This window comes from Aptenodytes forsteri, unplaced genomic scaffold, assembly GCF_000699145.1.
Source record: "Aptenodytes forsteri isolate BGI_AS27 unplaced genomic scaffold, ASM69914v1 Scaffold80, whole genome shotgun sequence".
In the NCBI taxonomy this organism is placed as follows: Eukaryota; Metazoa; Chordata; class Aves; order Sphenisciformes; family Spheniscidae; genus Aptenodytes; species Aptenodytes forsteri.
In genome coordinates this window covers 2,867,943-2,883,523 of record NW_008795026.1, presented here as the reverse complement: position 1 = coordinate 2,883,523, position 15,581 = coordinate 2,867,943, and the positions used below count along the sequence as shown (strand labels likewise).

Below are 15,581 nucleotides of genomic sequence, written 5' to 3'. Positions count from 1 at the left end.
AATGTTTTGGTTTTTTTCTTCAACTTAACTTTTTTTCTAAGTAAATATCACTTCAGTTGAAACATTTTAGATTTTCAAAGATTAACAGATAAATGGGTGATCTATGCTACACTTCACAGCAAATGAAATATATTTATGCTTCCATGGCATTTTCTAAAGTTACATTATAACCATATTAGTTATAACATTTCTGTTCCACTTATACACTTTTAAAACTGAAAGGTTTTTTTACCTTCACTGAAGTCCCCACCCTGAATCATGAAGTTTTTAACCACACGATGGAATGTAGTGCCTTTGTAACACAGCTTCTTTCCAGTTGTTTTGCCAATTCCTTTTTCACCTGCAAGAAGGTTAAACAAAAAGAATCTACAGACTGCCACTGAACAAATTCCAAGGGTTTTACCCCCCTAGTGCTAATGGATATGACAGCCATCAGAATAGCACAACTATAAAAGACAACACAGTCCTACTTGTTGCCTTTTCACCGCCCGTTAATAGCAGAAGGGACCCATTTACAAGGGGACTCCCAAGTGAAAATTAGGTTGTTTCTTAAAAAACACCCCCAAAATTTCCTCCCCTCCCAAGGAGTGTACTTATTAGCAATCCACTCAGAACAATTTATAAGAAAACAAGAGTTCATGATAACGATGGGTTAACTATTTTCTGTGGTTATAGCTATGCTGCTATGTTAGCTGAAGCTTACACCAGATTCCTTTTTGAAACCACTTATACATCTGGATGTGCCAGCTGAATCCCAGGACAGAAATTTGAGCTCAGAACAGGCTTCAACTCAGTTTCAATGTGATCCGCTCCTGGAAAAGTGGGATTGAGCTACTCCAAGCATGAGTTACACCTTCACCAATCCATGCATAGTGTCAGGCCACCCCTTAATGCCAATCTGCCCGGCATCTACCCTCACCATCTCAGTATGAAACTTGCACAAAACAGACTCCCATTTCTGAAAAGACTGACAGAACAGGGGAACAAAATTGTGTATACAAGAACTATTCCAGGATGTACTGAATGAGAATCGTAACGGGGGCAGGGGGGAACAACCAACAATCCCCCAAACCCCGAACTGGTACCAGGGCCATTCTTACCCAGCAGCAGAAGCCGAGCCAGACCACGGCACTTGTTAATCCTTTCTGAGCCTGAGATTTCCTAAGAAGCGGCACTCAGCGGACTCCCGGTGCAGCTGTAGTTCAAGCCTACTGGTGATTTTTGAAAAAGACATCCCAGAACCTCAAGCTTCGTTAACATTTCTTCCAAAATTCAGAAGAAAAGCCACACTGGAGATGTGGATGAGGGTACTATGACTGTCAGGGCAGAGGTCCTATATAGTAGGTTCATGCGGGATTTATACTGGTCCAGTGTCAGGGAACATACAAGAGACACCGACTTTAGCTTCCAAGAAGAGGGGAGCTGGCAGAACACGGCAATTAAGAGTAATAGGTATATTATACCCTGTGCAACAGCTAAAATCCCACGTAAACCACATGTGCAGGAGATATTCTGTAATGAGACAGGACAAATAACCCAACATCCCGTTTCATCCCACCGCTGGTTACAGAACAGGCATTTGACACTCGGTCAGAGGACATTTAACCACTATGTTCTGTACCGTGTAGTGCCCTCGGATGTGCACGTGTACTTGTTACCCAAAGCCAACATTCCCCTTTTGCGATCTATTGTTCCTCCACCCAAGATTAACTGATGGCCGAATCACCCCAAATTTGCCATTCCAAACAGCCCATCGCTGCCAGGATGAGGGCAAAGAGCAGTTTGTGGCATAAAACCCACTCATGGCATTGCTGTTTATCATACTTGTAGAAGCCTTCACTCAGAGAATACAACTTATTTTCCATTACCCTGACTCTCCATACCCATAACCCATGCCACCTCCTACCCTGTTTTTATTTTCCACAGAAGTTATCCAAGCAAAGCTATTTATTACAGAGATGGACACATCCCCTTTCCCCCCAAAACATGCCCCTCTTTGCTACAGCATCAGAAACCCCACATCAATCAATACCAAGGAATATCTACCTACATTTTTGGTCATGCTTCAGCATGGCCCTCAGGCTATGGATAATCCCCTTAGAGAATGGGATCCTGCATTGCACTTGACCACGTAATTGAGCTGGTACATTAAGGTGAGAGGTGAGCTTTAGACCATGGCCAGAAGTTGTAGTCCTGTTTTTTTACTCTCCTTTATGGTATCGCCAAGATAGCATAGTCCCTATCAGAATAAACAGCAATACTTGTGATGTTCCCTTCCTTTCATGCACAATACAACTGTAGGCAAAATCATATAACTCAACTACTTCCCCATAAGCCACAGACACTTTAGACAATGCACTTAAGCTGCTGGCCAAATGGCGGAGGGCTAAGTTCCTGCAAAAGCTGTACTATGTCACTCTGATTTTCAAAACCAATCCTTGGACTCCCAGTCAGGCAAAAGACAGAGACCAGTTGTTCCACTGGTTAGAGCTGCAGCACATCCCTAACTTCAGATGCTCTTCTGCAACAGCCAGTACAAAGCCCATGGGCTGGGCTTCTTTTTTGTTTATGGCCAAATACTAGCCTTATTCTTTTTGGTCTAAATATGCCTGAATTTTGACTGAAAAAGAAAGAAAGTTGTCTTTGAGCCCCATCTACTTGCACCCTTCCTGCCTAAGTAGTTCTTTCCATGTGCTGCAAATCACTTGGAAATGGGATGGTGGAGGAGAACTTAGTGATTGCAAGGGATAACCCATTAGCTCAGAGGGCACAACACAAGGGCCTTTATCAAAGCACCCTTCACCCTTCTACAGGTAAACTTTGCTCTCATGCCCTATTAACACCCTGCACTGCCAACCCAATCTGAGATATTTTGAATTAGGTGCCCAGTAGTGGTCTCCGTTTGAGATTATGAGAAGGGAAGCTCCTGACAAAGCGCCGAAGAGCAGATGGGCTTGTGCTTATTCAATAGGTGGACTGACTGAAGGACCTGCAAATGCCAGTTCGCAAGTCCAGATGTTTTAATTTAAATGCAGGGAGCCTCTTGCTGTCAAGGCAGACCGTGTTCTTTCACAGTAGCCAGGTCTATTTCTGACAACAATGTCAGGCTGCAGGAAGGCAGCCAGAATCACCCTGTCCTCCTCCATCTGTTTCTGACAAAAACATCCTGCTTGCCTCACACAGATTATGGAGGGAGCAGCAGGCATGATGATGGGCACAGCATTTCAAACACTGGTCTCCAGTCTTTCTCTCAGGGCGTTATCACCTTCCCTTGAGACAAGCGAAACCACTCTTCTCAGTGACACGATGGAAGCACACAGCCCAAATCAAGTTGCTATGAGGTCCACAACAGCGTAAGTGAGGATATGTGGTACTCTCCAGCTGCGATGCCTTTATCAGCTACAATGCAGGTGGGTACCCATACATGTCTAAGGAAAAAGAACGTGCTGGATTGGCCTAGCATGCAGAATCCTGAATTTATGTAGTACAGAAATGTACAATGCTCAGTCTGCTGCTAAGCTATTCCATTATGTAGACTATATATATGGTCCAGAATGGGATAGCATCCCCTCTCTATTATACAGCTATATACCTCCTTAGATGAGCATAGACCTCGCAGATGGCTACAAGAAGATGTCAGCGCCAGAAAGTAATGCTGTATTGAGTAAACCTCCAGTGATTCAAAGTTTTCTTGCAAAGACCAAAAGATAAGGGCAAAAGATATACCTGACAGGAACTCACACTTCTATGATGACTGAAGTTCTACCAATGAATCTTGCTGTGAAAAGTGGCAGAAGTCAGGGGAGCCCGACTTCTGGAAGCAAATGACTTACTTGGTCTCTGAAGATTGTACAGCAGCTCACAACTCTAAAAATTTAAAGCAACCCTTCACATCTCAGCTCTGGTTGCCAGAGGTCAATGCAATCTTACCAGTACACCTTCATCTCCCATCACAGAACTGCTGCTCTTCTGAAGACAGGCTTTGTAGGTCCTCTAGCATAATCCAGGCAAACACAGAAGCAGTAGCCCAACTGGAATGCTACATCAGTCCATGGGGACAAGGAGAAAGTGTGTACCAGAGAACTGCTGGATCGTACAGTGAAGAGTGTGGATGACCCTAAGCCTGGCCTGCCGCTTCTGGCCACAGTTCTCATCCGTGGTGCCATGCAGGACACAGCATCCTTGTGTAGAGTGTTCAGTTTAGATGCTGAGGCGATCGAGATTCCGACAGTACAAGACAGGAGGGCAGGGAAATGGCATGCATAATGCAGATAAACTAGCAGTAACAAGTGCACTGGAAGAACTTGTCAAGGAGAAGCAGAAAGGCAGACAGAACAGTTGATAGGAAAAGAACCTCAGGCGAACTGAACAGGAACACAGATGTCATTAGTGCAAACAGGAAAGGAATTAATGTTAGCCACGCAACCCTAGCCTCCAAGCTCAGTCATCCTGAGTTCAAGTTTGAGAACGACCACAGCAGAAAAAAAGAGATGGCTTCTACCAGCAAAAGAAATGAATATAACTTAGTTCTCTTAAACATTACACTCACAGGAAATTAAATTACTTCAGGTTCTTCTATATGCTTTTCTCTCCCCCACAGAATTTAATTATCATGAGTTTATTAGAAAATTTTTAAAGATATCTGTCAAATCATTGTTCTATACTATGAGTACGCAGCAGCAAACACAATTTGCAAGAACGAAACAAGTGTTTCAGGTAGCTTTTAAGTCTGCGAGTCTGATCTCAAGAGTAGACCTCCTAACTTCGTGCTTACTTTCAAATGTTCTTCCAATTAAAGACAGGTTCCAGCTGAAGACATCAATGAAACCTGTACAGCCAGCTGTAGAACAGAATTCAAACAGGGATGCAATACAAAGAAGAACAACTTTTTTTTTTTTTTTAAAGTCTGACTTTCTTCTGCTTGTTTGTTTCATTCCTCATCATCTCCAACACCTTTTCCTTCCTTTATCTCCACCTAACATTTTTCCAGCAAAGCTGCTGTAAGGATTTAAACAATCCTTCAGAGCTACAGAACATGAGGCTCAGACATTACGCTATTCAGTCTGCTACTGCATTTTATTTCTTATCTTTTGTAACCTGTTCTGATTAAGATAAACTTCAAAAGATTTCCCATTTTTCTGTGATAGTTATATTATTCTTTCCCATTCTCAGTCTATCCCTAGGTATCTCTTTAATAAGCATAAGTGATAAAAAAAAAATCAGAAAGTAGAATAAAGAGGGAGGGCATCACCACACAGACCTCAGAAAAAATATGTACTGTACCTTCCACAAGTTCATAGAATTATAAAGCTCTTCTAAATCTTCACAGAGATTATCTAAAACACATCACATTCTGGGATTTGAGCTCCTTATGCATTAACTTTAAGAAGTTAATGCATAAGGATATCAACTAATTTGTTTCACGTAACCAGTTAGCTAAAAGCTGTTCACTAAAGCCAGATGTTAAAATGCTGCCTGGAAAGTCCTGCTGGAGCATTTTAATGACTTGGAAAAGAGTTATTTCATATACAAGGTAGAGGCTTCACTGGTGCAGTTAATTCAAGGTATATTGCAAGTTGCTGAGCATTCAGATATACAAGACCAGAAGATCACCAAGAGACACAGAATGCATTCTTCGCATAAATAACACACACCAATTCCTGTAATAACCCAATCAAGATTAATCTTCAACTTACAGCTGAAAAATCCCTGAGAAACAGTGCAGGCCTCTTCAACTTACAGCTGAAAAATCCCTGAGGAACAGTGCGGACCAAAAAAACCCACCAAACCCTTACTACCTTTACTCTTCCAATCATTAGAAACCATTTTTAAAAAGTTAAGTCCTGCTTAGAAAAATGGGTTGGAGGGTGCTACATTATACCCAGACATTCTTTTGCCAATGCTATCCCTTTGATTTCACAGATCTCTTCTCTCCTCTCTTCCACCAAGCAATCCCAGGATTTCTAAGGAACCATCATATTCCCTTTCAGTCCTCATTTAGCTAAATATGAAAAAGTTTTCTCAGATTTAATAGATGCTCCTGTCCTCTGATCCCTGTGTAGCACTTCTATAAACCTGAAATAAAGTTGAGTGTATTTATATATAATCAACATTTTATACAAGAATTTATATATATTCAAAGCTTTATGTAGTGTCCCAAGTCAAATGTCACCATTATACTGTGCAGTGACATTAATACTTAATGTCTCTCCTGATAAATCCTAAAGCCCTGATAAATCCTAAAGAATTGCTTGCCTTTATCACATCTGTGTAACATGAGTGATCAATAATTCTACCATAGTCTCAGCCTTGTCAATCACTTCTACCTACAGGAGCCCCACATTAGGGACAAAAAAAAAAGTTTTTGATCCATAAATTCAGTTTTTTGTTCTGTAATCATGTATTATCTCCACTACTCTAACTCAGTCACAACTATAGAATACCACACTATTTCCTGCTATGCATTATTCAAATCCTCCTCAGCGCTAACAAGTATCAGCTTTGTTTTTACCAGGAAAAAAAAAAATCAGCACTATTATTATGCTGTGGCTTTTACTTGCATAAACAGATAAACTGTAAGAAACATTAAAAATCTTAAATATAAGCATGCTACTTACCCGAGCACAAGCAAAGGAAGTTTTTGCAAGTCTTCGGACATATGTCTGAGAAGAGCTGAAACATAATTCGACCAACTAGAAGATAAAAAAAGAAAAATAATTGAGTTTTATAACTCTTTCTATTTTCAAAACATGCTCATTTATTTATATGCAGTTTTTTTTATATCATAATTTTCTGAGAAAAAGTTATTTTACCAAGCAGAATAAGAAAACATCTCGAATATGCATATATTAAACAAGCAGCAGGAAAGAACAATACTATAATTGTAAAAAAAATGAAGATTAAGTAATAGCATTACATCTGATTTATTAAAAATCCTAATGATTCCATTTTGATTTGAACCTGGAAAGCCAAACTGATTTACTAAAATAGTTTATCCTGTCAATTCATTTCTGTTTTGAAAAAGATTTGCCATAAATACAGGTCCTCAGAGAGCTGGAGTAATTCCCCCCCTCCCCCTGCAAGTACTATGTTTATACCAATACATTAATAATTACACTTGCACAGTTTTCCCTGTGACCATCACCTAAAAAGCCCAACTGACTTAGTCCCATCCTGTGTTAAGGATTATAGATGCATTGGCACCCTTGGCCTGAAATCCTTTAGCTTGAAAAAAAAATTAAAAAATAGATGAACCAAATAGGAAAGATTAAAGGCGGGCAGAACAATACTAGCAATTTCAGGACTAATGCTCCACTGGCCAGATACTATGAACCAAATACTCCTTCTCTCTATGCAAAGTAAACAGAGCAATTCTCACCCTCAGTACAGCTACCTCCATGCTATTGGTGGTAGTTATGCTATGTACCTTGGAAAACTATTAAAATACTGCTGAAGAGTGGTTTAATATAAAGAAAAACTATTTTAGAACTGATTCACATTTTCTATTTTATTTTCCAAGATACTGGGACATATATTACTAAAGAAAAAAAAACCAAAACACTCCCAAATATATGTAATCTTTTAAAAAAATTTACATAAACAGCAAAGAAAAAGTTCTCTCTATAGGTTATGAAATAAGCCATAAAAGCCACACTGTTGGCCAGCATTACAAGGAGACCAGTAATAATCTGTCAATGAGCACTACCCTCTAGTGGTGTACACTGGTAAGATTGCAAAGATAATCTAAAAAAGTAACTACTCCAGGAACTATTTCTCTTTTCCTTCCCTTAAAGAAAAAAGAAAAGTAATTGAAGTTCAAATGTATTTTATTCAATACTTCGTCACCAAGAAAAATTCTGAGAGGCTCCTAAGAAATTGCGTTCAATTTTAAGGCTTTGTCCAAACATATACAATTGCCAGCAAGGTGAATTGTTGGTTCAAAAAGGGGAGAAAAAAACAAACCAAAAAACCAGACCACCTGTATTTTGTACTCTTTGATAAAAATTCAAGATGCCTTCAGCTGGTGAAACGTCTGCATTTCATTTACTGCAGTGAGAATGTTCCCTGAACATTTGTCATTACAGCAGGAAAACCTAAAGAAAATGGGTAGGAACAGTCTCCAAAGAATGAAGAAATAGCAAATATTCAAAGACCCCACATTAAACAGTGGTAGCTGTAACTACCACTCTGAAAAGACAGCTATTTGGAAGTGAAGAAACCATTATAAGCCGTGCAGATTGAAGATTCATACAGAGAACATGATAGAGAAGACAGTTTTGTAAAAGAGTTCCCGATTTTCATTATAAGTACAGTAATCCAGGAGAGCAGCAGTCCCATTCCTCTGCTTGCAGAAGCGCTGGAACTGAACAGCGACTACGTGCTTTAGAAAGCCACGTACAGATTTCCTCTCACATTCGCTTTGTGAAATAACACATGATGCCTTTCAGAGAAAGAGTTGCCACCATCTCCGTTCCACTAAGAGTAGAGAAATACAGACCAGCTGCTGATTTACCAAGGTGACAGCTGCCAGATAACTAATAGGTGTTACTGCCTATGGGCTCCAGGAGGGACTTTTGCCCTCAGGCATAAGCTGCAGAAGCCTTCTGGTTGCAAGTCCCTGTCCTACATACAAACCCCACCATATTTAGCACCTTAAGCAGCAGACACCACCACTTCTGTTTTCTGGTGGAAGAACGTCATCTTGAGTTCTTGAAGATGGCAAGGCAGAACATGGAAAAAGACATTCATGACTAAGGTATCATGATTTCCACAGTACCTTTCACTAGTGCTTTGTCAATAATAATGTCTGCTAGCTTCTCATGCCTTTCAACTCCTACAAACTGTTTGTAATGCACATATCCAACATCGACAGACTACAGATCCAGTTTTAAAGATAAGGACATCTCTCCTCCGTACAACCTAAAGTATTGCTTACCCTGCTATATAAAATGTTGCAGCGTGCTTGTAACACACAAACCACATACTGTGTATCCATCTGGTGGGTTACTATCTGTGTTTTACCTAAACTGCATCAATACCATTGTCACTGAAAGGTTGTATTTTCCACTGACAAACAGTCACTTAAATGTGCCAGAGAAAGATCAAACACATTTTCACACCTTGATCAAATACGTATGAAATAACAGCTGTTCATAAAAAAATAAGTAAAAACCTGTATAAAAAGTATGCTTAGAACCTACGAATCTCTTAACTCTCCCCTCAAAAAAAACCCCAACCATCTCATTTTAAACTTGGAGCTGAGGTATACGCTGACATAACACAGACAAAAAAGCATTTGAGATGCTACTAACTTCCTCAGATTTAGACATCTCTTCTCTGAAATGATCCACCTTCACTGTAGAGAGAAAATTTCCAGTACTTTCCTTCAGCTTCATTTCCCTGATACAAAGGTTAAGTTATCCGATTAGGGAACAATCTTTCTGTGATTAACGGTAAGACTTGAGTAGTAAATTGAAACAAACAGAAAAAATTGCTAAGAAGAGTTATTCAAGTAGGCAAAGTCTGCTCACAAACCCACCCAGACTGCTCAGTCAGCTTTAGCCAAGAAACAAGCTGCAGAGATACCTGGCTTCTAAACTAAAGCAAAAAAAGCTGGGATTCTATTTCTAACGATGAAACTCTCACCTGACTTGAGACGCAAATCTTCTAGTACCACAAGGAAGTTATACAAACCATTAAAATCTTTATTGTAATGCATCAGCAGGCAGGACGCTTCTATAATTTTAATCTTAGTGTTGTTCTCAATAGAAGAGTGATTCTCACCAGGTCACAGCTCTGAAGACATGTTCGCCTGCACCACCGTGCAGATTTTACAGTACATTACTGTACTTTCTGTGCTAGTCAACACCATAGAAGTTTATCCAACCATAGCTTAACATTTGCCTATTATTTGTAAAACAATACTTTTATCAAAGTATTCTTATTTGTTAGCAGGCTTTTAACTTATTTTTTAAAGATTTTTTTTGATAGAAATTAGAGTAAGTGATGAAAGTAGTATTAAGTTACTGGTAATTACATACAGTAAGTCATGCATATACAAGGTCTAAGATGTTTCAAAGTTCGATTTCATAAAGTGATAATCTGTGGCTAATGAGCTACACCAATTACAAAAACCAGAAGGCATAATGACCAGAAATAATTCAATTTCAGAAACTCTATTTTCAAATTGAAAGATGAAAACTTTTTTTCTTTTGTTTTGTTTTCGAACCCCTGATCAATTTTTCAGCTGAGGAAGAACTAGTACTTGATTCAAATTAAGCGGTAAAAATTCAGGTAGGAATATGCATGCTATATTATAATAAGGGCTCCTGCTAGCAAAATTTATTAAAATGATCATTGATTTCAAATGTTTATCCAGTGATTTCCTCCAATTTAGCTGCTTAACTTTTTAGAAACAACCTTGGGAGCCAAACACTTATTGCTTGAATGTATTTTCCATGTAATACAAATGGTTTTGCTAGATTATGTTATGTTTAGGCCATAAAGGTGTCGATTTCAGATAGACATTCCCAAAACAAACCTAGTTATTCAAAATTAAATTTAAATATATTGGGTTTGTCTTTTCCCAGTTTCTTAGAACAAACCAAGTAAGAAGCCACCGCAGCACTTTTCCCAGTATATCAACAGGAATATCCTGCTGAAGGAGAAAGCAGGGATTACAACCACTAAGACAGTGATGCACATCCCTTACAGACCGAGACCAGGAAGTCTGCCAGAGGCCCAAAGGCTTAGATAGATTTGGATACAAGTTTAAATAACAGCTCACTAAAATGACTGTATTTTAAATTTATTTATCCCTAAATTTGTGAACACTAAGTCATATAAAATTAAAAAGACTGCTTTAAAGTAGAAATGTAGCTACAGTTTTCAGAAAAAGAAAAGCTTACTGTGGAAAAAGAACAGATTTTATTTAAAACATCAGTTAAAACAAGGATGCCCCAGTTCCTCTGAGCAGGGATCTATAGTCTTGACACATTAACACTTTGTTAATGCTTCCTTACCCCACCTTACACTCTTTGCAAGGGAAACCTCCATAAACTTCTTTCCCCAGCTCTCTGCTAAGCCCAGGCCTCCACAGATAACTCCCTGAAGCTCCCTCCATTCCAGTCTCCCATGGTCTCCACATAAGCAAACGTATTTCAGCACTGCACACAACAAAAATTTACTGTCTTCAGTTTCAGAGGTATGCAAGTGAGAGACTACACTTTGTCTTCTCCTAGCAGGAGAGGCTAATCAGTTTGGTCTTCCATTTACTAATCCAATTTGTTCTAGACCTCAAGGTAAATCTCCAGTGTATTTCATTCTGCACCGACAACAAGAATTCTATATAATGAGCAGATTACAACTTTTATTAAACCAGTTCCCCCCGAACCTATCTAGATCCTATCTCCCTTAGGCCCTCCGATAGGGATTCTCCACATAGCATGCCCTCTTGCCTCCTGTTGTACTGCACTCAACTGGATTGCCAATCGGTTCATGGACAGTCAAAGTGCTGATCTATTTTCTGCCAATCTACAACTTTTTGCCTCCAAAGGGCTAAAAAGTTAATGGGAAGCCAGTTGAGAACAATTTCTGTCTTCAGGCAGGGTAACAAAAACCCTATGAGGCATCCCCGGTTTTACTAATGCAGGCACAGTGCTACAATGACTTTTGCAGTGGAGCTTATTTCACATAAATTCATAGCAGCTGAAATCCCCAAATACGCTAAACTTTAGGCAAAAGTGACTAGAAGGAGAGAAGTAATGAAAGAACAGACTGACTGATAAGGGAAGGGACATACCCCAGGAAGGAAAGAAACTGAAGTGGAATGAAAAAGTGAGCAAGGGGTCAAACAGTAGCAGAAGACAGGAGAGGAAAAAAAAAGTAAAAAAAAATGAGAAGAAGGAAAATTCTTCTGTGAATAAGAATGAAACAAAGCAAAAATGAGTAAATATAGCACACTTTATGATGGATAAAGCCAGTCGGAGGGGGTGAGGAGGGGAGATGTGTGGGGGAAAAAAAAAAAAAAAATCTTGAATGGCCACATGAACTGCTACAGCAGCAGACTATGTATATGACATCCTACTCAGACATCTGTTCTAATTATCACGGTACCTGAAAGACTGAAGCTCCACACAGATTTTGCATCACAGAGTAAAGACAGAATTATTTAAATAGGCATCTGCTGCCATCCCAAAATTCTTGGAATACTATAAGTAGTTTACTCCTATGTACATGCTGTATGTGTCCAAATCCATTGGTAGGGGGGACCCAAAAGAAGGGAGAAGTGCTGTCTGTGCTAGTATCAAAATAAATCTTATTCCTGATTTATTCTCCATTTACTCTTTTAAAATTATGAACCACAACGTACATTCATACAAAAATGCTTAACAGGCAACTTATTAAAAGCAGCCTAAATTTAAACTTAAACACTGACACAAAGCCTACAAAGTTTGCCCCACTGCAAGAGGCACATACAAGCAGGCATCAAGTTTTATTCCAAGATTCTGTAGCTAAAATTAAAATATGGACACAAAAGCTGTAATAAAGCTTCTGAAAGCACAACCAAAGCTACAATATTCACTCCTGTATTTTCTAAGGGATCTAGTTAAAGAGTAAAACTAATCCAAACTCTGCAGTCCCCTCCCCTCTCACATATGCACACACACACACCACCTTTTGCCGCTCCTTCTCAGCTAGTCTGTGCACTGCTCTCTTATTTTTAATTGCTACAGGTATCTTGACAAACACTGGGTAAGCAAAGTCTGTAAGGGGAAAGCTAAAAGTTGGCAGCTGCGTGGGGGAACATTTTTGGACTCCAAGCAACCTACACTGTTAAAAATGACACAGTTTTGCATTCTGCAGGCAAAGAGATGCCTGCAGTACTGCGAGAGGCATGTCCTCTTACTCTCTGTATTTTGTGGACAGGTCTTAGTTCAGCTTTTCAGTGTAGACAGGGCAAGGGCAACGTCTTATTTCTTGGCTAGCAACAAAATGCGGGATTGTTCTTTTCCCCAGTTCTTTCATTTTTATTACACGTAGGGAGAACACACAGATCAACTTATTGTATTGAAGTCCAAATAAGCAAAATGGTAATTTGGAAATCTACTGGCAATTTAAAAGTTAAAATTAATACCTCACTAGTATCAGCAGGAGAGTACATCTCTCAGAGTTAGTGCTTCATATCATCTGGAAGCACTGCTTTATCATTCACACTTGATTCCGCTTTTGAAGGTCATCTTACAGCTACAAGAGCAATGTTTAGGCTTTTTAAATATAACCATAAATCCCAAGACATAGTTGCATAGTGAATTAATAAACAAACACTAGCATAAAGTAGTGTGTAATCTGGTAACACAAGTCCCAATATCAACATTTTACAAATGGGCATGTTTTCCTGCAAAAATTAGTCATTAGTCAGGTGCAATAAAAACAGCAGGGTTCCGAATTTGATATACAGCTGGGAAATTCCTGTTACTTTAAAGAGAAAATAAATACAGACAGCCACAAACAGAGCCAAAGCCCGTGTCTACTCCAGGTAACCAAAGCTCTGCACCACCAAGAACACCAACGCTGCAATTCCTCTCTGACACCGCTATCAGTCATCAAACCCAAGTAGATGTGAGGGAAAACAAGGTAATCCACTTTCACTCGTGATGCACAGCACAAGGCTGAGGAGGGGACAAAGCAGGCAGCAAGAGGTATTACGAAATGGGAGCAGGAGCGTGCGCATGAAGAAAAAGCAAAAGGAAACAGCGCAGGGAGAGATTCTTCAGATGAAGAGTCAAAACAAAAAAACCCTAACAAAGATTAAAAGCAAGTGAGAGGAAGAATTATAAACCAATGTCATCAAACTACCATTCCTAACCTGGAAACCTACCCAATTTAAAACATTTTTGGTAGTCTCATTCCATAGTAAATCTGAATTTAAAGCAACAGAAAATGTTAAAGCTCCATTTACATTAACGTTTTTCTCTTCAAATAAAAGTATTCCGAAAAGGCAGTGTTAATAACTCAAATGGGAGTTACAATAGCAACAGATTTATAGATATGCCCTATCAGGTCACTGAAGTTAGAATTGAATCTTTCTTTTCAAGTTTTGTTGAAAATAAAAAGCAAGCCAAATGGGTTACGGTTACATTTGAATGCAACTGAAATTTTAAAATGCAGAGACATAAACTCTTTATTTCAAACAGAGAAACAGAGATTCTTCAGATGAAGAGTCAAAACAAAAAAACCCTAACAAAGATTAAAAGCAAGTGAGAGGAAGAATTATAAACCAATGTCATCAAACTACCATTCCTAACCTGGAAACCTACCCAATTTAAAACATTTTTGGTAGTCTCATTCCATAGTAAATCTGAATTTAAAGCAACAGAAAATGTTAAAGCTCCATTTACATTAACGTTTTTCTCTTCAAATAAAAGTATTCCGAAAAGGCAGTGTTAATAACTCAAATGGGAGTTACAATAGCAACAGATTTATAGATATGCCCTATCAGGTCACTGAAGTTAGAATTGAATCTTTCTTTTCAAGTTTTGTTGAAAATAAAAAGCAAGCCAAATGGGTTACGGTTACATTTGAATGCAACTGAAATTTTAAAATGCAGAGACATAAACTCTTTATTTCAAAGGCTTTCAGAGAAACATTGAAGCAGAAAATGAAAGTGAAAGCATAATGAAGCCATCACATTTATTCGTTTTTCTGAGAAACAAATAGTAGCAATATAAAGCACTGAGTATATGCGAGACAACTAATATGCATCGATTAATTCATGTTCCAATAGATGGGTAAGTAAATCTGTACGACCATTTTTACGGAGTGGGGAAAACAGAAGAGGGAATCAAGTAGCTATTCCAGGATTAAAACTCACAGTCTACCACTTACGGGCAATTACACTTCCCATAGGGAAAACGTGAGTTAAGAGATGGATTGTTTTTATTTTTTTTTTTTTTTAAAGAGGCCACCTGCTCAATTCTTCATTTATATTCAGAGGGCTCAATCTGAGCAGGAGAAGGAAAGGTTTAGATCAGATGATCTCCTCAGGTCCCTTTTCAATTTTAATTACTGTGTGATTAAAAATACTTCTAGGAGCACCTCTCCAGTTTCCTCACAACTTGCCCCAATTTTCCATAGTTTATACAACTGTAGATGTATAATACATAACCAGACAACACTTCTAATACGCAGTTCTTTTTATCTTCAGAATAGCGTGTTAGCCTTACCGAACCAACGTATGCAAATAAATATCAATTTCAAAGGAGAATAAAAAGCATCCAGCACCCCAGTAAACACCAAAAGTTACTAAAAACTAACTCAGAAATAACACATCAATGGCCAAACTCATTGCTAACGGCTCGAGTCAATTATTAAGGCAAAAATGTGGTAAAAAAAACCCCCAACCCCAAACACAACACTTGAGAGGAACGCTCGTGTCAGAGACGCAAGCCTTACCTGGTTCCCGGTTGATTTCTATCTCGAAGAAGCACTGGGGCCGGTCCTGCACCCCCATGGCCGCGGGCAGCCCCGCAGCCCCTCGGCCTCGCCACCTGGACACAAAGAAGAGGCGCCCTGAGGAGCAG

General features: G+C 39.1%; 1 protein-coding gene across 1 annotated transcript in view; it reads right to left on the bottom strand.

Moving 5' to 3' along the window:
- Positions 1–15,532, bottom strand: part of NKTR (natural killer cell triggering receptor) — a 42,375-nt gene extending 26,843 nt beyond the window's left edge. Inside the window, exons 1-3 of the mRNA XM_009275938.1 lie at positions 15,454–15,532; positions 6,618–6,692; positions 233–340 (exon numbers count right to left, since the gene is read on the bottom strand). Of these exons, the coding sequence (XP_009274213.1) occupies positions 233–340; positions 6,618–6,692; positions 15,454–15,511 (241 nt within the window). The 5' untranslated portion in view covers positions 15,512–15,532. The remainder of the gene's footprint in view (positions 1–232; positions 341–6,617; positions 6,693–15,453) is intronic.
- Between the last annotated feature and the right edge of the window lie 49 nt (positions 15,533–15,581).